Source organism: Eutrigla gurnardus, assembly GCF_963514095.1.
Source record: "Eutrigla gurnardus genome assembly, chromosome: 12".
NCBI classification, from domain to species: domain Eukaryota; kingdom Metazoa; phylum Chordata; class Actinopteri; order Perciformes; family Triglidae; genus Eutrigla; species Eutrigla gurnardus.
In genome coordinates this window covers 8,170,872-8,191,550 of record NC_139926.1, presented here as the reverse complement: position 1 = coordinate 8,191,550, position 20,679 = coordinate 8,170,872, and the positions used below count along the sequence as shown (strand labels likewise).

At 43.0% G+C, this 20,679-nt stretch overlaps 2 protein-coding genes across 6 annotated transcripts in view; both read left to right on the top strand.

The window, feature by feature from the left end:
- The window catches only part of idh1 (isocitrate dehydrogenase (NADP(+)) 1), a 183,374-nt gene extending 176,692 nt beyond the window's left edge, over positions 1 to 6,682 (top strand). For all 3 annotated transcript variants that reach the window (XM_084023434.1, XM_084023433.1, XM_084023435.1), the window contains exons 2-9: positions 543 to 672; positions 3,004 to 3,295; positions 3,863 to 3,965; positions 4,148 to 4,325; positions 4,446 to 4,597; positions 4,755 to 4,895; positions 5,047 to 5,209; positions 5,735 to 6,682. In XM_084023434.1, coding sequence (XP_083879560.1) covers positions 551 to 672; positions 3,004 to 3,295; positions 3,863 to 3,965; positions 4,148 to 4,325; positions 4,446 to 4,597; positions 4,755 to 4,895; positions 5,047 to 5,209; positions 5,735 to 5,828 — 1,245 coding nt within the window. In that variant the 5' untranslated portion in view covers positions 543 to 550 and the 3' untranslated portion in view covers positions 5,829 to 6,682. The remainder of the gene's footprint in view (positions 1 to 542; positions 673 to 3,003; positions 3,296 to 3,862; positions 3,966 to 4,147; positions 4,326 to 4,445; positions 4,598 to 4,754; positions 4,896 to 5,046; positions 5,210 to 5,734) is intronic.
- A 639-nt stretch (positions 6,683 to 7,321) lies between these two features.
- epsti1 (epithelial stromal interaction 1) lies at positions 7,322 to 20,109 on the top strand. 3 transcript variants are annotated; one of them, XM_084023437.1, is made up of 10 exons: positions 7,322 to 7,559; positions 8,913 to 8,971; positions 9,070 to 9,153; positions 9,268 to 9,341; positions 9,759 to 9,842; positions 12,708 to 12,829; positions 14,463 to 14,541; positions 17,521 to 17,585; positions 17,958 to 18,157; positions 19,830 to 20,109. In XM_084023437.1, exons 1-10 carry the CDS (start codon positions 7,414 to 7,416, stop codon positions 19,964 to 19,966), a joined length of 1,050 nt encoding a protein of 349 aa, XP_083879563.1. In that variant the 5' UTR covers positions 7,322 to 7,413; the 3' UTR covers positions 19,967 to 20,109. The 3 variants fall into 3 exon arrangements, with proteins under 3 accessions (XP_083879563.1, XP_083879564.1, XP_083879565.1); XM_084023438.1 differs by having other exon boundaries at positions 7,324 to 7,559; positions 12,708 to 12,781; XM_084023439.1 differs by having other exon boundaries at positions 7,363 to 7,559; positions 8,918 to 8,971.
- Positions 20,110 to 20,679: the final 570 nt, after the last annotated feature.

Here is a 20,679-nt window from a genome sequence, read left to right as displayed (position 1 = left end):
TAAGTCATTAACGATTAATTGAAAGGCACTTAAGATGTGTTGGTATTGGTTACACATACGCTGCAGGGCCTTTTGTCTGGGTTCCTTAGACAGATTTAGGAGGATTATTAAGTAAATCAGTTGGAGTGCGTTAATGCTGAGTCACTGGTCTGACTACTCCTTGTTCATGTTATGAATGAATTCATTCATTGAGCCTGCACTGTTATGCAGAGAGGAACTTTCTGTGGTTTCGCCTAACTGAGAGAAGGGCTACAACTACAGACATCTGTTTTTAAATAATTTAATAAACTTTTTAGTGTAATTGCTAAACACATTTTTAAAATTCAATGAGTACAAAGGGAAAACACAGTGCCAGTATTTATCTTTATTTCATCAGACCAAGATTAAGATTAATTTTACAGTGATAATGGGCAAATCTCAACCTGCAAATGTATGTTATTCTAGCTAGATACCACTATATATCTGCTGACCCCATCTCTCTTTGTCTCTTTTTCCTTCTTCTCTTAAATGTCGATGTGTTCGTCCCCCGTGTCCACCACCAGGCTCAAAGATGTCTCAGAAGATCAAGGCAGGCTCTGTGGTGGAGATGCAGGGAGATGAGATGACTCGAGTCATCTGGGAGCTCATTAAGGAGAAACTCATCTTCCCGTATCTGGAGCTCGACCTGCACAGGTGAATACACCTCAGGGCATGCACGGCACTGTAAATCGACTTTGTATTTCGGTTGCCTTCATGTTCAGGACTTTCTGTCAGCCCTACACTAGGTTTTTTTTGTGTTTTAAAATGTTAGTTCCTGAGTTTGCCAAATATGCATTCTGTCATCGAATGGCTGCTTTCCTTTTTACACGAGGGAAGGGGTAAGTGTGGTAACGAATGCTCCAAGTAGTCAGAACTAGCATGACTCAGCACAAAGAGAAAATGAAGTGGAAGTTCCTGCGGTGCTGGGATTTCTAGTGTGGCTTGTTTATCCTGCCCCAGTGGAGTGTCAACAGTGAGTCACAGAAACCCCGGGCCTTTTACCTGACAGGGTCTCCACAAAGCCTTGCCTACAAAGGGATAGGTACAGTGTATAAGTACACAATGTGATGATCACGCCCACATCAGAAAAGCATTGGAATGGTAGCAGTGTAATATGTTTTCTCCTGATCAGGAACTAAAATCCCTGATAGTTCTGATTAGGGATGCTTCAAATAGGTGTTTTATTGGCTGATACTGAAACTGATTGGTTGGTTTATTTACAGTAAATATTTTCACAGAGAAAACAATTTTCCAGTGAATAAATAATGGGAGCATCGGTTTCTTTGTTTGGCCTCACTGTGCCTCTTATCTCTTACATGGACTTTGTTCGTTATTTGTTATTTCCATGACCTTTTTCATGTGTAGTTCAACTACCTCATGTTTCCACCCCTCATTATGAATCATATCTTCACAGAACAGATAGCCAGTCTTTAAACGTTAGCTTCCTTTTTCAGATGGGATCGTTTCACAACATGACAGAAATGTCACTTATTGTAAACTCACTTGTCGGTAAATGTATAGTATGTTCAGATTTTAGAAGGATAAACCTATGTGTGCATTCAGATTTAAGCTGGTTCAGGTTTCCTGAAGTGTCCTAGGAATGCATCCACTTGTTTATATGTGTTAAAGGTTGAACAGACACACAAGATTACAATCAAACACATAAGAACAGACCAGGACGACATTGTTGTTAAACCTGAAACAGTTGAAGCTTCCCATTCTCTCCCTTTCTCTCTCTCTTATGTACTTGTTGACCATTGTCATGTTGTGGCTTGGTTTTAGGTTTTCGGGGGAAGGGGAGGAAGAATGTGGGTAAAAGGTCATGGCTGCTTTCCAACAATGCCAACAGATTCACGGAAAAAAGCACGCAGCACAACACTTGAAGGAAATGTTAGAACCAAACTGAACCTAGTTAGTCAGATGAATTAGACTCCATCACCTGAATAGTGTGCTCGGTTCCTCCTCCTGCACAAGTACAACAAGTTTAGCAGCCTTTCCAGTTCTGTTGACAGAGAGCCAGCCGTCCTTGCACAATTAATTCCTTGTTTCCTTTGTCTGTGTGGTGCTGGCTGGTTTTGCAGATCTCCTTCTCACTTAGATGGGTAACAGAAGAGTAAGCACAGCACTGTGCACAATCTAGGCCAGGATGGCTATTCTTCATGCAAACACTGTCAGGTCTGTCAAGGAATATAATTAGCTGGGATGTGGAGTGCATAAAGCCCCGGCAGTAAGTGGAATTATTCCTTTAAGCTGGGCACAAGCTCAGCAACTTCACTATTGATTAATGTCGATCATGTCCTTTGACACAGTGGTTATGTTGCACATCGCAGCCATTGTACAGTAACATTTACAGACTAGCTTCCAGCCAACTGCACCAGTGGAGAATCGTCACTTTTATTGCTGTGTTGTGCTGCAGGCCAGCTGTGCAACTGTATGAATAATTGTAGCGTAAATAATCGTTGTCTTTGAAACAGGGTGCCTGTGTTTATGGCGTTGCGTGCCTCTGCTGTTAAGGTTATGAACGGTCTCCATGACTGGATACATTTTCTCCATCCATCTCTCCATACTTTCATATTTATAGCCACACAAATATTAATCTTTTGCACTACTGACTGAAATATATCTGTAGAATTAAGTATCACAAAGTGTCAAGAAGTAGGAGCTGCCATTCAGTATTTGGCAGATTTAGGCTTGTTTATTTGCCCTTTGATCAAATATTTCCAGATCAAAATCCAGAAACCTTTGACAATATTTTACTTTGTCAAAGTTGGTTATTAACTGTGATACGCCCCGTAGTTTGGTATGTTTGTTAACCATAAAAAGGATTAAGATGTGTTTATATGGCTGAAACTAAGAATTGAAAATTATTGTTTTTGTAACTTCGGAATTATATTGGCTGATGTTCAGAAAAGACTGCATTGCCAGGATATTTTGGATGTTTTCTCTCCATAACCATTCATTTAAACTCTTTGTTTCCCTGCAAAGCTATGACCTCGGTATGGAGAGCCGAGATGCAACAGACGACCGGGTCACGGTTGAGGCGGCTGAGGCAGTCCAGCGCTACAACGTGGGCATCAAGTGCGCCACCATCACGCCCGATGAGAAGCGCGTGGAGGAGTTCAAGCTTAAGCAGATGTGGCGTTCCCCCAACGGCACTATCCGTAACATCCTGGGAGGTACAGTGTTCAGGGAGGCCATCCTCTGCAAGAACATCCCCCGCCTGGTGCCTGGCTGGATCAAACCCATCATCATTGGCAGACACGCTCATGGAGATCAGGTACGCTATCGGTTCACGAGGAGTCAGTTGGCCAATTTGCTCTGTTGATAATGAAGAGTATGTGCACTCATGTTAATTTTCCTTGTTCCTGTTCCTGACAAGCTGACTGAGCAGAGTGAGTTATGGTGATTGAGACATTGTCGGGTTGTCAGGAGAGACTTGGCAATAATTCTATTTCCTCTGCTGTCCTTTAGACCAGGACAAGTTGCAGCAACGTCACAGAGTTAAACCATAAGTTAGCTTGAGGCAATGTGCCAAAGTCAACATTCCCCCCTCAGGGGAGAGTCATGCAAGTCAAGAGGCAAATGGTCGCTACTAGTTGCATAATAACACATGGATGTCACAGATATACATACTATATAGTCTGCTGACACCACTGGTGATGACAGCCTCTTCCTCCTGGTGTTAACAACTAGCTTGGTCATGTTATTTGAACTTTGATCTCACACATTTTTATTGGACATGCTTCATACCTTCTGTCTGTAACGCCTGTGTCGTTAAGTTGAGTACAAACGGCAATGTTGTAGTATGATTAACCTCTTGACTTTCTCCATGTGCTCCCCACAGTACAAGGCCACGGACTTTGTTGTGCCTGGGCCCGGCAAAGTGGAGATGACCTACACACCCAAAAACGGAGAGCCAGTTAAATATGTCATCCATGAGTTCGAGGGTAAGAACATTGTCATGCTCTCGACCCCTCACCACATCCTTCACATGTGGTGATTCAAGCCAGGTGGGAATGTGGGTCCCATACTAAAATGAAGATTTGCATTCAGATGTATACATGTGTATGTGATGGTATATGTATATGCGGTTGTACTGTACGTCACGTATATATTTCTGTCTGTCCAGGCACAGGTGGTGTAGCTATGGGGATGTACAATACGGATAAGTCCATCAGAGAATTTGCCCACAGCTCCTTCCAGATGGCTTTGTCCAAAGAGATGGCTCTCTACCTCAGCACCAAGAACACCATCCTGAAGAAGTACGACGGTCGCTTCAAAGACATCTTCCAGGAGATCTACGAGAAGTAAGGACTTCTAGGACTCTCACATGCACACCGAACCTCTCTCCCTCTCTGTGTCTTTAACAAGTACACACAATTCTATACCAGAAATTAGAGGAGTTGTCTGCCTTCTTGTGTGTCCAGGGAATACCAAGCTAAGTTTGAGGCCAAAGGCATCTGGTACGAGCACCGTCTGATAGATGACATGGTGGCCCAGGCCATGAAATCTGAGGGAGGCTTCATTTGGGCCTGCAAGAACTACGATGGAGACGTTCAGTCGGACTCTGTGGCACAAGGTTGGTAGAAAGAAACAACGCATTCACATCAGAAATAATGTAAAGAACTATGTAGAAACTTTTCCATTGATCAGGAAAAAAAGGAGACTGCTGATTTTGTAATCTTATGTTTGAAGATATTCTGTTGGTCATGTGGTTTTGTGTGCCTCTGTTTCAGGCTACGGCTCCCTCGGTATGATGACCAGCGTGCTTATCTGTCCTGATGGTCGCACTGTGGAGTCTGAGGCCGCCCACGGCACAGTGACTCGCCATTACAGACAACACCAGCAGGGGAAGGAGACCTCCACCAATCCCATAGGTAAAAATGTTATGCATCGACATGAGCATTTACCCAAACATAACTATAAAAAACAAGGCTTCTATTAATATAATATGTATATATTATGCTATGTATGTATGTATTAATTTAGTAAAAACCTTCTCCTACCCTGTTTGCGCTTGTGCTGCAGCCTCCATCTTCGCATGGACGCAGGGCCTGCTTCACCGGGCAAAGCTGGACAACAACGCAGAGCTGCGAGTCTTCTCCGAGGCACTGGAGGCTGTTTGCATCGAGACCATCGAGGCTGGTTTCATGACAAAGGATTTGGCGATCTGCATCAAAGGCCTGGCAAAGTTAGTCTCTGAATTATCTAACTCTCTGTAAAGGTCTGGCCTTGACTACACTGAATTGTACCGATGCAAAGTTTGTCACTAGATGTGTTTTCACATTCCTCTACTGAAGGTAAAGGTATCTGTGCACCTCCCTAAAATCTGAGATTCAAACGTACCACGGGCTACATTTGGTACGTCATAAATTAAAAAGCCAATTGCTGTCATGCAAAAAACCTGAAAACTCCAGCTCATTGCAGACATGTCGGTACAGAGAGTGAGAGTTTTGAGCAAACATGGTCCAGTGTTTGAGGATTTTAGATGTAATCCAGAGCCTGGAGCTTCCTTTCACTATCTACCAAACAAATCCCAGTTACAAGCTATCAAGCAGCATAAACAAATAAAAGATGCAAACTACTCGATTTCGGTCACAAAACATCATTCTTCAATACTGCTTTTCATGAAAATGCACGTATTCTGCACCCTGAACTTCCCTGAAGTAATGATAAAGCAGACTCAATCCTTTCTCCTTGTTTCCTCTGTTTGCAGGGTGACACCTGCTGACTACTTGAACACCTTTGATTTCCTGGACAAGCTGGCCGAGAACCTGAAGATGAAGCTAGCTAACCCGCCCAAACTGTGATCTCACCTCCCAGCCTCAACACACACACACACACACACCTGCACACAAAGACATCTACACAACTACTGGAGTTAGCACTGGAACAGGAAGGAGCGTGCCCAGGACTCCAGGAGGTCTAAAGACTCAAACCAAGTCATTCCCTATCTCTGCAGTCTGACCCAGCAGGGTGCCTTGTCCAGAAGGAAAGGGAGCGGAGGCTTCTGATCAGTGTAGGCCATCTTTCCTGTTAATGCATCGCTGGTAGACAGCCGTACTTGTGACAGTGAAAAAACAGGACGCAAACATCAACAGTCTCCAGGACCGACCCTGATGGCTCAGTGACCTTGTTTACTCTAATTGCACTAGGTCCCCCTGAAGAGAGTACGTTTGTCAGTATTTGTTGGTCATCTGTGCAACACTTGAGGGACAGACTGTGTGTGAGGGAGCCCCCGGACCCTCGGGACCCTCACTGCCTTATTCGTTTTGTATCAAAGTCATCGTTCGATTCTTGTCACCTCCTTTTGTCTTGTAATGTTTTAACAACCTCAGGCAACATTTTATGTTTTAGTCCCAGATTAAAAACCACACTTAAGAGTTGCCTGTTTTTCACTAATGAAACACATCAGCATGTTAGTGGATTGGCCATGCATACCATGAACTTTTACTTTATGGAGCACAACATGCGTAATATGTGAACTGACATTGTCATTTCTAGCATTTAAACGAGGACTCTTCTTACATGATCAGTGTATTTAATTGTTCTTCCCGTGTGTGTGTGTGTCCAACCAGTATGTCCTGCCAAGAAATATTCATCCATTCTGTTGGTTTATAACAAATATGATGCTTGTTAAGTCCTAATACAACCCACAATAAATGGGTTTTTGAAGAAATGTTTTTCATTTTTGTGTGTTTGTCCATGTCATTTTGAGCTGGAACTGGTATCAGATCTCATGATTAATTGATATATCTATATAAGGTAACATCTCCAAAAATGTTGTTTTGTCTGACCAACTTTCCAAAACCCAAAGATATTCAGTTTACACTCCTAGAAAAACAAACAAGAGAGGCTTGAAACAGCAAATGCTTTGAATTTCTGCCTGAGAAGTTTCAAATGTGAGGAGGAGCTTCTTTTTTGTCAAATGATTAATTGTTTATGAAAGTGATCGCTCATGAATTCAGACTGCCAAGTGTCATTAAATAAGATTAAACATTAAGCCACGGGATCATATTATCAGGGCAATCAAATCTCTCTCCGATTAGATTTTAAAACCACTATTTCTGGGCACTGGGTTTTCCGTAGCCTGGTTTTTCTTTATGAAGGTAATGTAATGAGAGTTTGTTGCAGAAGTCATAAATTACAAAACTGACTTAAAAAAATGAATGCATTTGTGCTGACTATTACACTGTACAATGGCAGTATGTTATATCATACATGTGTACATGTTGTCCGGTGCTTTACAGCTTGTCCCTTTAATAAAACAGCGCTGTTTTACCAGCAGATGGCGCTATTGCGTTAAAACCCTCCCACTGCTGTACAGTCGCTAACGAGGATTGAAGCTCAACCTGTTTCAGTCAGACATCACCTCTGGCTCTGAGCCTGGCAGTAATGGATCCCGACGGCAACCAAAGAGACACTAGAAACCTCAAGGGCAGCGCATCAGGAACATCTGGAGGTTATCAGACATCTGGCGAGCCCGGCGGAGATGCAGCTGACGGCGGGAATTCACAAGCGACATCCGGGCAGCCACAGTAGTAAGTAACAAACTAATTTTACTAAAAGTATACAATCATAAATAAATCAAACATCGAATTAATCAACATTTACTCTGTTCCTTTAATATTCCATCAGTACAACTCATGTATATGTCTGTTTATTATTTTAATATGTAGCCTAATCGTTTACTCACTTTCACTTTCGTTTCCCGTGGTTGGAAACAGAAACGATGCCTTCACTGTTTCCCGGAAATCCCAGTGATACCTTTGTGTTTTATTTTTGCTATGTGCCGTGAATGAGAGGAAGGAAACACATTTTCTTAAATTATGGGATAGAAAAACAATAGTCTTAAAAAATGGCAACAATAAAACAATGTTATGTTCACGTTTATAGGAGAAACAACAGGTGCTTGGAGCTTAATTCCAGAGTCCTATTTCAGTTGAACGCGCCAATTCCTACTTGGATTTCTTTCATGAAAGCAGCCTTTTAGCTGCTTTGTATACAGATGTGTTTTATAATCTATATAAATGAATGACATTTCATGGCATGACTATACATGTTTAATATAAAATCTTAATTTTTAAAGAAAGTCACAACCATGGCTGACATATTAATGAAGTGGATTAAATGTTTTTCTTCTGAAATATACACTGTTGCCCATAAAGTTGGAATATTTCGTTTTCAAATATCCTTTGTTTAATCCTATTTAAATGCATCAGCCACCACTTTTGACCAGGTGCAATGATTACATTATGTGCCACAATGACCCAGGTGAAATTAATTCATGCATTTGTTTAAAAAAAGATAGAAAAGTATAAAAGACAAAACATTTGCAAATTATTCCAACTTTATGGGCGACCCTGTATAATGGGGTCAACGTAAAATTATGAAATGGAAACTCTACATTTTTAGATGATACGCGTTTGTGACAAAAATTCCACCACATGCTGGCATTAAGTTTTTTTTAAGTGCAAATCAAATGTAGTTTCAGAAGACCAGAAAAGTATCTACATGTCTACGTTTTCCAAAAGAGTTTAAAATAACCTTATGAATAAGAATAACCCTCATCAGAGCACAAAAACCTGTATGTTTTGAACTAAAAAGATGATGTGTGATATGAGGTACACCAAAATGAAAGTGTTTTGATGCCTTATTTTGCTGCATTATAGAAACACTTTGATATTTTTATTTTCTTTACAAACATTGCATACAGGTGCTTGACCAACAAATACAGTAGCAAATTAACCACATGAACCACTGTAATTAGGAGACAAGACTCACCAGGCATTCTGTCTCAACATTTGACCACGTTTGATGCTGCAGGCACATTTGAGTGTTTAAGCGTCCGCAGCCTTTGTAGTCCTTAACAAGCCGTCTCTGTCTTTTCTCAGCTTAGGTGCATTCACCATGATCCCACCAAAGGAAGCTCGGCACAACAAGCTCAAAATGAGTAGGCTGACACTGCTGCTTTCGTTTTTCCTCATATCATTTGATCTTCTTCCATATTGAAATGTCTTTCCCGAGTAATGAAGCTTTGCTTTGCTGTAGTGGCTCAGGAAGAAGAGGAGGGTCTTCAGAGATGGAAGGAGGCAAACAGAGCCCAGACTGTGCAGCTGAATCCAGAGAAGCTGGGTAAACCAACACACTCATCAATCACCTTCAACCATTTGTATAACGTTATTCTTTTCATCGTTATTATGCACATGCTTACTCACTGATATGTTGTATGCTGTTTGTGTTATTAAGGTGGTAGTGCAACATTGGCTGGAGCCAGAGAGAAGCAGAGTAGAGACTTACGTTCCTCCAAACTGCAGAAGAAGGTGCTCAATCACACATTTACTGTAGCAACCACACACCCTGTTCATCCAGTCAGTTCATATTCACATAAAACATCTTTTATCAGTCACTCTTACGTAGTCTGTGAATATAAAGTATACATTGTATTGTATTGTAAGGCTGGGCGATAATTCAATGGAATAATGTATCATCTTTCAGTGGAAACACATCTAGATTAAATAACATATTGAGATATTGTGATACGCAATTATTTCATCTGACTTCATATTAACCATATTAACAAGCATATGACTCAAATATCTAGTAAATAGTAGATATTTTTTGCTATATTGCCCCTAATTTTAACACACCGTGTTTGAGATGCAGGAAAGATGTTTCAGAGTGTTACCTCATTCTTTTCCTTTCTATATGATACATTTAATGTGACTTGTTGTTTCAAGCTGAGGCAGGACGAGTTGGACAAGAGGAGGAGACAAGAGGAGGAGGCGGAGAACCAGAAGAAGAAAGATCAACAGAGGGAGAAGGTGAGACCGAGATTAAAACAACAAGAATGATATGTACTTTGGCCTTTTAGCAAAAGCTTCTTTCAGTGTAAAAAATGCCTTAAATCACTCGCCACCCCTTCTATTCTACAATATGAGGAAAATCAACCATTAAACACATTTCATATATTAAACACCCTTTAGGGAGTTCTTTTAAAAACGGAGCCTCAACCCATCTAATATGTTTGTATTTCAGTCAGCACAGTGATTTCCTGTATTTCCCAGAGTGCTTTCTGACAAACCCCAGAGTTCCATGTGAGGAATGTGCTGCACTAAACCACGGCTTGGGAGAGTAGGTGTAAAGAGCAATAGCAGTCGCAATAGTTGGTGTTTTTCCAGCAAAGTTGCTGATATATGGCGGGCCTTGTGGCTGCGTTGCATTATGGTCTATGAGTTCATATTTCTGCCTCTTTCCGTCCCTATTTGTAGTTGTTGAATGGCACAAACAGGCTCCAGAAAATTCACCTGCCAGTCAAACACAGTGCTGAAATGCAAATGACCAGCTTGAGTGAGCTGCTGTAACATCTGTCTCACAGAGTTTAGAATGTTCCGTGTTTTGGTGTCGGAAATGTGGAACTTCAATTATATGGTCATAGTTAATGTTAACGTTGTCTATCTAATGTAGTTCTCAACCTTTTCACGTCGCGACCCCTTGTGTTCATCAGGTTGGTGTTTACGACCCCTAGGCGACCCCAATGTGCTGGATTTTTCTCTGGGAATCCTCCGTCAGAAACTCATGCAGGCACCCTTTGACTCTCACATTCACACTCAATTAATATCTATTGTAAGGCCAATTATATCACTGGTACAGGCGATGTAATGTAAAAAACATTCCCCAGGCTAAAATATGTTATTTTATTTTCAATATGTTTTGTTTTTTCGACCATTTGGCAACCCACGGAAATTATTTAGCGGCCCACTTGGGGGGAACCCGTCCCGACCCCCAGTTTGAGAACCAGTGATCTAATGTTTTGTAATTCCTGATTATATGATTATTGAACATGACAGGCATCATTAAGCTTTATTTATTTAGCACATTCAGCAACGAGGAAGCTCAAAGTGCTTCACATGAAACATCAAAAGTATCGACACAAAGTGAAAAAGAAATATACTACAAAAGAACATTGAAACACATGAAAGAGCCAAGATAATAAAAAAGCAAAACAAGCTAAAATATAGGACCGGAATATAGCACAAGAATACAATTTACAGTGCCATTTAAGAGATTATTAATTGTGGGATTTAATAAAAGTCAAAGACAAACGGCAAAGCCTTGATGTAAAAGTACTGAGAATGAAAATGAAATTAGACTTTATAGCAGAAGACTTGCATTTGATTTCATTAGACTGTACAGGTGTCTTTAATAAAGTGGACACTGAGGGAATAACAAGTGTGCTCTCAGGAAGAATGGAGGCATCGTCTGCAGTGGCCCTGAGAGCTAAACACACTGCAAACACACTGCAAAGAGAATGAAGAAAGCATCTTCACCAACAGTTAATGCAGCATTACATAATTCACTGCATATATAGAAAACACAACCAAATACAGAAGCACGCTGCAAACACAGATTGGGATGGGAACCAAAAAAAAAAAAAAAAACTTTTTTAAGGGTATATAATAATAATGGTTGGTATTGATACCAAGATGTCCAGACCAAGTGAAACATTTTACTCTTCATGTCACCCTTCCACTGCGTGGTGGAGGTTAGTCTCCAATATTATTTATAGCCTCTAGATGTCAGTAGAGACAAGCATCAGCATGAGCTGTGTCAGAGCAGAGTCTCCCTCACACCCCCACCCGCATTAAAGCCTTGAGAACCTCCTGATTAATGGCCTCGTGGGTTTCCAGGAACCAAAGACGGCTCCCCATTCATTGCTCAGACATGTTCCACTCCACGCCTGGCCCCGCTTATGGTCTAATAGTGGTTAACAGTCTGCTTTAGTTATGTAGAAGGATCATTAATGGTGAGGACCAGAGCGGTATTCCACAGACCTTTTCCTGTTGCTCCATAACCTCTAAGAAGCCATAGGAATGTCGTGGTAATCCAGCAAATAACAACAAGGGCCGGCAAAAACATGCCTCTGGGTCGGGAATCCATTCCGACCCACTTTGTTTTGGGAGAATTTGGGGATGCAAGGGCAGATGAATGCTGGGTGGAAAATGATTGAGCATTCAAACCACTAAAAAAGAGTATACTACAGCTCATCCCTGCTCCTGGACTCAGGCAGGCGCTTTAATTTGTTTTACAGTAAATGCATACTGTATGGTCGGGCTGCTCACGGCAGCGGTGTCAGGATACCATCTCAAAAATGAAAATATAATCCGAGACCAAGTCTTTTGTCTCAATCCAACAAATACACTGTGATTTCAGGAGACTGAAAGTGATTTCCATCCCTTTTATACATCTTATAGATCTTATTCAATTTTGATAATCTCCAACACCTCAGCTAATTGTGATACCTGGTGTTTTCTACTATTACATAAATATTATAAAATAGCACATCTGTTGACATGCCTCTGATGGGCTTATTTATTGAATTGGATTTCACCTTATCTTGGGATGGATTGCTTTTATTGTTTCTTTTTTTAATGCTAAATTCATGAAGTTGAAATGAATGTTTTAGTTATCATGAACTTGAACAGATTGCCACACTGCAAGTACTGCATGTGTCAGCATCTGTAATCACAGTGCCCCAGAATGCTGCATATGTTTAGCTATTGCAGCCCTTATACTGTACTGTATCGGTTGATTGTGTAACTCCACGTTGAAAAAAGCTTGCATGGTGGCTGCACGCCATGCATCCCATCGTATGCTGTGGTGTGACTCCTGACTCTGATGCGTTGCAGGCGGAGCGCCTGGAGGAGAAGAAGCGACAGGAGGAGCGGAGGAGGAGGGATCAGTTCGGGCAGGATCACGTCAGGTCAGCCCTGGATCAGGTTAACTTGGGCTTCATCACTGTCACCGTGCGGTATTGTGTTGGGTGTTTTTGTTTTGTTTTCTTGGTTGTTGTCGTGTTGTGTTCTTTCTTGCTCTGCAATGGATCTATGCTGCATCGGATGACACAATCTCCAGACCTATACAAAGGAAGTGCACATGATCCTCGGCTGACCTATAATTATCTCTGGAGTTTAAGCAAGCTGTATTTTCTGTTGGCAGATGAAGTAAAAACAACACGAGTCGTAAATATCGGGGAGAATGAAGGCAGACCATATGATGTGATTGCCCCTGTTTACCTATTGCCCAACCAAACAAAAAAACAAAACAAAAAATCCTAGAGCCATCACAGAAGAGCAATAAGAGCTAAGAGTCTACAGCCGTGCTAGCGTCTCTGTGAAGCTGTTCAACGATGCTAATGTCAGCAGGCTAACATGCGTGTAAGGACAATGCTAACATGCTCATGTGTGTAGCATTTCAGGGAATCTATTAGTAGAAATGCAATATAATACATATTACTATGTTTTCATTCATGTATTGTCACCTAAAACCAAGAATTGCTTTGATTGATTGATTTAGCTTAGAATGAGCCCTTCACATCGTCATAGGTGTGTTGCACCACTAGGTTTCTACAGTGCCCCAGAACGGACTTACCAAATACTGCCTCTAGAGGGAGCCTTTCACTTTCATGTTACCTGAAGTCGCCGTAGTTCTCTGAGATGAGCGCAGTGTCAAACCGTGGTGCCGAGTGATATTCAGTTGGTTGCAATCTGCAACCACACCACCAGAAGCCTCCAAATCCTACAGACTGTCCCTTTAAGCAGGTATAACCATGTTCACGATCTCAGTTTAGAGTGTTAAGCATGCTGTAACAACTAAACTGAACCTGCTGGTGGCCCGAGAGGAAAAGTTAGTAGGATAACTGACTTTTACCACCTGGTCAAATAAATGTCCTCTTAAAGAAATTGATCAATAAGTGAATTATTAAAAAAACATTTCCTTTATTTGTCATGCAGATTACCATCTAATTGGAATTTGTATATTTATGACACGTATGTAAATTACAAGGTGATGTCACTATGCATACCTTCAGAGCCATAGAGGACATGACACAGCTGTTTCCACACGCTGAGCAGCTAGCATATGACTAGTGGGTTGATTTGTTAGATCAGCGGAGTGCCCCTTTAAAGTGAGCAGGGATTTTTAAATAATACATTGGATGTGTAGAATGTAGAACAATGGCTTAGAGTTTCTAATGTCTGCACAAGCTTTGCATGCTGTATTCTCCAGCATTGGACCAAACCACTTTAAATCCGCTACCTTGACAGTCAAGATTCGACTCTGAGGGGAAACGGCTTGTCAAGTAGCATCTCTGGCTTCCTTACAAGAGAAACGAGAGACAGCAGACCAATGTGTGAACCTGAAGAAACAATGAAGACATTTAGAAACGGGGCTTAAGGAGCTGCAGTGGGACATCAACGGGGTGAGCGGTGTCAGAGAGGGACAAACAGACTTGGTCAAACTTGTGGGACTCCAGTAATGTCAGCATCGCAGGCCTGCGGAGGAAACAAATAATCCTTCATACCTTTTTATTAGTGTGTGTGTGTGTTGGCGTTTTGAAATGTGTAGCCACAAGGCAGACGATGTGATGTGTGTGTTTATTGCAGGAAGACTGACGCTTTTCTGCAGAGATTTGAGTGGACAACCCCGGGTCCTCTGGCATCCAGCAGAGTCACTCACGCGAGGGTAAGCCGGCAACCACAGTGTGTGTGTGTGTGTGTGTGTGTATGCCCTTTCACATGCTCTGTTTGTATACACGGCATCGGGGTGTGTGTAGCTGGCTCTGTGGGTCCCAGGGTTCAGTGGTGAGTCTCATATCTGTGGCTGTGGGGTCGGAGACTGAGGCTCTGTGGTCATTCACACCAATAGATCTGCCTTTGTAAGCTGTTTCCTGAATAAATACTCTGGGGTGCAGAGTTTTCATGGTCCGGGGCAGCGCGGGTATTAAGCGGTATCCCCAATAGGCTGGGCGGGGTCAGGAGCCAGATCCCCCCACAATTATCTCCTGGTCAGAGCCGGGGCACACAGCAGTACAGCAAGCCCACGGTGGAGTAAAAGGAAGTGGAAACACACGGAGGAATAGGCCACTGATTTTACTCTCCCTTGCCTCTTGATGTTTGTCTGTCTGTCTGCTCCTTTCCCTCTCTTTTGTTTTCTCTGCTTCCTTCGCTCTTTTCTCAGCCTCTCTTCCTCTCCGCCTGCTCGTTTCCCTGGGAGGGAACGAGTGGAAGGCGGAGTTCAAGGGACTTCCCAGAGTTCACACTGAGCAGAGACAGAGACAAAACATGACACGGCTCTGAGGAGTCTGCAGAAGACTCGTGTGGAATAACCTGTGCTGGTAAAAGTACCTGGAGGAAACCCAAGCCCCTCACCAGCCAATCATAGGCCTCGTCGGTCAAAAGGGGGCAACCAGTCGCCCTCATTGTAAATAACTTTCCCCTTAATTGACGTGAAAATCGCTGCTTTGAATCGTTCAAAATCAGTAGCTGCTGTGAATCTGAAACGTGGAGACAACACATGTATTGGCGAGCCCTGACAGCTTTCGTCGAGGGCGTCAGACGCGGTGCGAACCGGGTCTGCGCTCCTCCACCTAGCCTCGTGTCTGGCAGTGATGTTATACCAGAGGAGGAGAGTGTCGGGCTGCGAGCGGATCATGTGGTGACTGACAACACTGTTAAAAGTGCACACGCAGCTCCCTCGTGGACAGAGGAAATGTTTTCTTTCTGGGCTTTTCTCTTTGTTGTTGTGCCTTTCTTCTGCCTCGCTCTCTCTTTTTCTCACAGAGACCCTCCACCAGGAGAGAGAGAGAGAGAGAGAGAGAGAGAGAGAGAGAGACATTGGGTCAAACTATGGGGGAGAAAGAAAGAGAAAGCAGTCAGTTACAGTAATAAAGAAGTCTCTTGTTTTATGGTGGGACACACACACACACACACACACACACACACACACACACACACACACACACACACACACACACACACACACAGTATTACGCTAACAGGCTGAAACCAGGGTTACAGACAGCAACAGAGACTCACCTCTTCCCGCCTTGACATCTCACTTTGCCTCGACTCGCTTTGTCTCCTCTCATCACGTCTCCTCACCTCTTGCGTCTCCTCTCCTCTCCCCTTGTTTTGTCTCATCTCACTTCCTGCCCTCTCCTCTCCCATCTTTTTCTCTGCTCGCCTACATTGTTTCCTTTTCTTTCCCATCTTATTGTCTCCTCTCCTGTCTCATCTTTCCTCCCTTGTCTCCTGTGCTGTCTCCCCCTTTCTCTTCCTTCCCATGCCTACATTCCTTTCCCTACCTTTTCCCCCCCTCCTCGTTTCCTTTCCTTCCCTCCCCTCTCTTCTCCAAACTCTCCCAGGCTGCAGCTCTCTCAGATAAACGTCACAGATTAGGAGATGAAAGCTTGTGGCTACGGAGCAGCAAAAGTCAAACGTCTTGATGTGGTTCTGGGATCTGTTGTTCTTTCTGCAATGGCTCCATGAGACAGATTGATCTCCCCTTCACATCCTCAATTTGTGGGCGTGTTTGTGGTGTGTATACATGTGTGATGTGTGTGTGTTTGACTGGGAGATTTAATGCTAAGCTTGGATGGGAGCACCCAGTGTTCACACAGGTGGGCCGTGTTTCTTCTTCCCCTCGTGCCATCCTAAATAAGCACATTAGCTTCCCGGGACAGGAAAACAGAGCGAGCGAGGCCGAGGGAGATGTGGGTGTACAGTATATACACCTATCTGTATTAGAGAGAATATAGACGTCTCTCAGTATGAATCGGGGTTGAGTAAATCCTCGTGTTATTCTTCTGAGAAATCCCCTCTGTGCCTGCTACAGGAAACAACAATCATTCAACTTCTACCTCCTCATTTGTCATTTTTCTCTGCATGTTTTCATATTGCTCATACTGCTATTTCACTCACAACCTTAATGCAGCAATCCTCTTCATGCATATGTGCTTCACTCGGCATCTCCTGTTCTGTTGCTTTGCTCGTACATTTGCTTCACTATTTATTACTATTTGCAGTTGCAATATTCACTCGTTCATTTCCACACCCTGACCCTTAGAGAGTGACCTTACCTCTCGAAAGCCAGCAGAGCATTTAAAGGCACCGTGTGGAATTTTTATGTCAACAGACAAAAATGATGTGTACATTGAGTATTATCCACTGCTAGCATGAGTAAAAAGTCAGATTTATTTTGGAGGCTCCTTGGTCCAAACCAAGGCAACAAACTTTGTTACTCCTTTCAACCTTGACAAAAGCAGCACAAACCCGATCCACTCTTTCCGTTCTTATCTTTCATAACAAAAAACCTTGACATATAAAAAGAATTTCGCTAATAACAGTTTACCTCAGACTGCCAGACGCTGCCCTTGGTCAACAGGATCCTCTACCTGCACACAGTGCTGCAACTGTTGGATTTTCACATAACTGCTGGTAAAAAGTATTGAATGTTTGCAGGTGTGGATTTAACACACACCTTCAACATCTGTCACACCCCCGATGTTTAATGGCCTTAACAGTGTGTGCTTACTGTAGCCAGTGATTCTGACCTTAACACTGTTGATACTGATAAGATACAATTTATGTCTTTCTCAGATCCCAAGGGCATATGACCTTAAGCTATCTTTCCACTTATACTTTGAATAATCTTTTTTGTCAGCTTGAGCCCGGGGACAGTAAACAGGGAGAGGAGTGGAAGAGTAGCAGAGAGCTGGAACACCGGAGGTATGTACGTCTATATACTGTTTCTTTTCGGTTTCTGTCCCAAAATGAAAGCAGACTACACTTTGAGTACATCAGTGCACACGTGAAGGGGAGGCATTAGGTCGAGGACTCTCTGCTAAAAGGTCATGAAGACACATTAGACGGACCCAACATGATGGATCACTTATTTTGTTCATCCTTTAGGAATGACAGTAATATAGACTGGCTGGCTGCATGTCAAGTGTGCAGTTTACCGGCCTCACTTTCAGTGGGTATAGAAGTTTTTAAAGCTGTCAAACACATCCCTTCGAGCCTTCCGGCATGTGAAGCTATACAGTCCTGCATTGGTTTGTTTTATGTGAACCGTTTTTTTGATTCGTTATATCTTCACAGGGTGAACTCAACCTTTCTGGACAATCTCGAGGCTCGAGTCAGAGGGAGCGAGAAAGAGACAAATGAGCAAGGCGTTCAGGAGCGTCCCCCTATGGCCCCTGAAGACTTTAGACACCAGATGTCCAACCCCCCTGGACACCAACCCCCCCTCCCTCACCTGGAAACAGACCCAGAGCAGAGCTACTACAGAGAGGAAGCTGGTGAGCTGGTTTCTCACGCCTTTTTTTTAGTCCGGCTCAACACTGGTTAACCAGACCTAAATGAGACATGTGACAAGAGTTTGCCCACCTCATCCTTTCTTAGAAGGACTGTGATTGTCTGTTTAGTCTGCGTTCAATCAAAGGCCTCACGTGCTTCAAATATGTAGGCAGGAAGTTATGCGTGGTACGTAGTGATGCTGTTGCTCCCAGCATTCAAATCCTGCTGATACTTGTAGTTTGTGGAAAATGTGTGTGTGTGTGTGAGAGTCTGTAAGAATGAGTAAGAAAGTATATCCCCTTGTTCTGGCGGCAAACCTTTAATTACTGGTAATCGAGCAATCACATTTGTGTGTAGTTTGCAGACAGGACACGGAGAACATGCATAAAAAGCCAGCAACACACACCACTGTACGTCGTTAGGCTTCTGTCGAGCAGAGAGACACATTCTTCGGCAGCTGACTGTCAGCCGGCAGCCGAGCCAGAGCAGCGCCGCCCTCCTGTCATTGGATTCCCATACTGAGTCCGATACCTGACTGGTTGCCATGCATGCACATACCTGTCACTCACCACTAGAGAAGGAGCACAAACAGACCATCATTACATGCTGCCTAAGCATTTACTGCCGCTGTACAGGTGCATGCTACATGCAATGGAAACTCGTTTTTCCTATCATTTATTCTTCAGTTTGTTTTATTTTTTACTACCCAGTGTAAACCAAATTTAGTTTTTTCTCCTATTCCACACTTTAATCACGACTTAGGCAGCCCACAAAGTTGTCACACAGTTTGTGGGTTGGCTCCAATTCATTTCATGCCTATGTCGTATCTTATGTTGAAATGAACATGCTACCAGCCTAGTTAGCCGATTTTGAGTTACCACAGTCATACAGTATGGTCCAGTAGCACCACAGCTCTCCTCCACTGCAGCTGACAGGTCAAAGAGGTCAATGAGTCATATTGTGCAGTAAATGTTCCATCCTCTGTCACTTATTTATACTTTGACTAACTGCCAGTACAAAAAGCAGCCACAGCAGGGCGATTTCACCAGTCAGAGGTTAAAGCTTAAATACCCAGAAGCATCTCAAACCTTCACTCCTGGCACTTCCACTGCGGGTAATTCTGCATGTCGGAATCCCACAACATCCTCAATCCACGTCAGGCTGCGTTCGCCAGCCTCAGTCTATATATTTTTTTTTCCATTCTGTCATTACCTGCATGAGCTAAACCCCTGCCTGGTTGTGTGACTGCCGCACTCCTACCCTGTATTTCTGATAATCCGAGCCTGGAACTGGACCAGCCTGTAGCAGGGAGAATCACGAGGAGTGTGGGCAGCTGTAGGGAGGAGATACAAACAGTGGTCAGACAGAAGAGCTGCCTGAAAGACGCGACTGCCGACTTTAAAATCCCTGTGTTCTAGTGCATTTTTAAATAGCTGAGGAAAGAACCAAATGCTTTTTCCTCAGCTCTTTGGTTCATCTCACAGATTGTGTTTGTCCTAACAAAACGGTACTAGCTCATCCCCAACAAGGAAAGAATGAAACGTGTCCGACTGTTGTGCATGAGAGTGATACTGTAGGAGAGTCAAAGAAGCCTCTTTCAACAGGGGTCTCATGGGAACAATGATGAATAAACTGGACTCTATGAGGACTAAGTGTTTCCTGTGTGTTTTCCAGAGCCTGACGATGACTGGGCCTTGATGAAACTGATGAACAGCTTTCCTGACTGCAGCAGAGCCTTCCTAGAGGACATCCTGGAGCAGTGCAACAGCGATTACCAGCAGGCCTACACACTACTCAACTGCAATGAATGAATTAAACGTGCTGTAGCTTTAATTGGAGGACTGTTGTATTTGACAGTTTAGGAGTTGGGTAAACTTTAATATATAACCAGCGTTTATGACTAAGAAAAGCTAGAAATGAGTTACCTACCATGGCATTAAATATATACATACAGCTTATTGTGATCTGTTTTTGATCATTTCATTAATCGCTGAGTTTGGTGTCTTGTATCTGTCTGCGTGCACTCGTGAGTCATGTCGGGTTTTTCACCCTGACTTGGAGTTGAATCGATGCTCGTTTGCACCAGTTTACTTGCAGGTCATCGCTGTGACTCATCATTTTCAGATCATATTTGGGGCTCTAAATTAAATCAGCATGTGCAGATGGAAAAAAAGACTCTACCCCAAATACAAGATGCTTGTTTGTTTGTCTTATAATTAAAGTCACATGGGATGTATCTATAGCAGGATTCTTCAGGACAACCAAAGATTCAAATCCAAATAGGATTTTTCTGGAGAAAGATTTCAGTTCAAAGGCACAATAGCTTTAGAGACTTTAATAAAACAGCTTCTCATGAGCTCACAGCTGCGTGTCACAGCCATGTCAAAGCTTTCTCTTTCATCAGGGCGATGTAGCAGACAGGGTGGGGTTTCCAGGTGGGCAGTGGGCACAGAGCTGCCCTTGATGCTGTAAATACCGGTCTAATAACATCAGTGCGCCGGACAGCAGAGATGGTTATCACCTG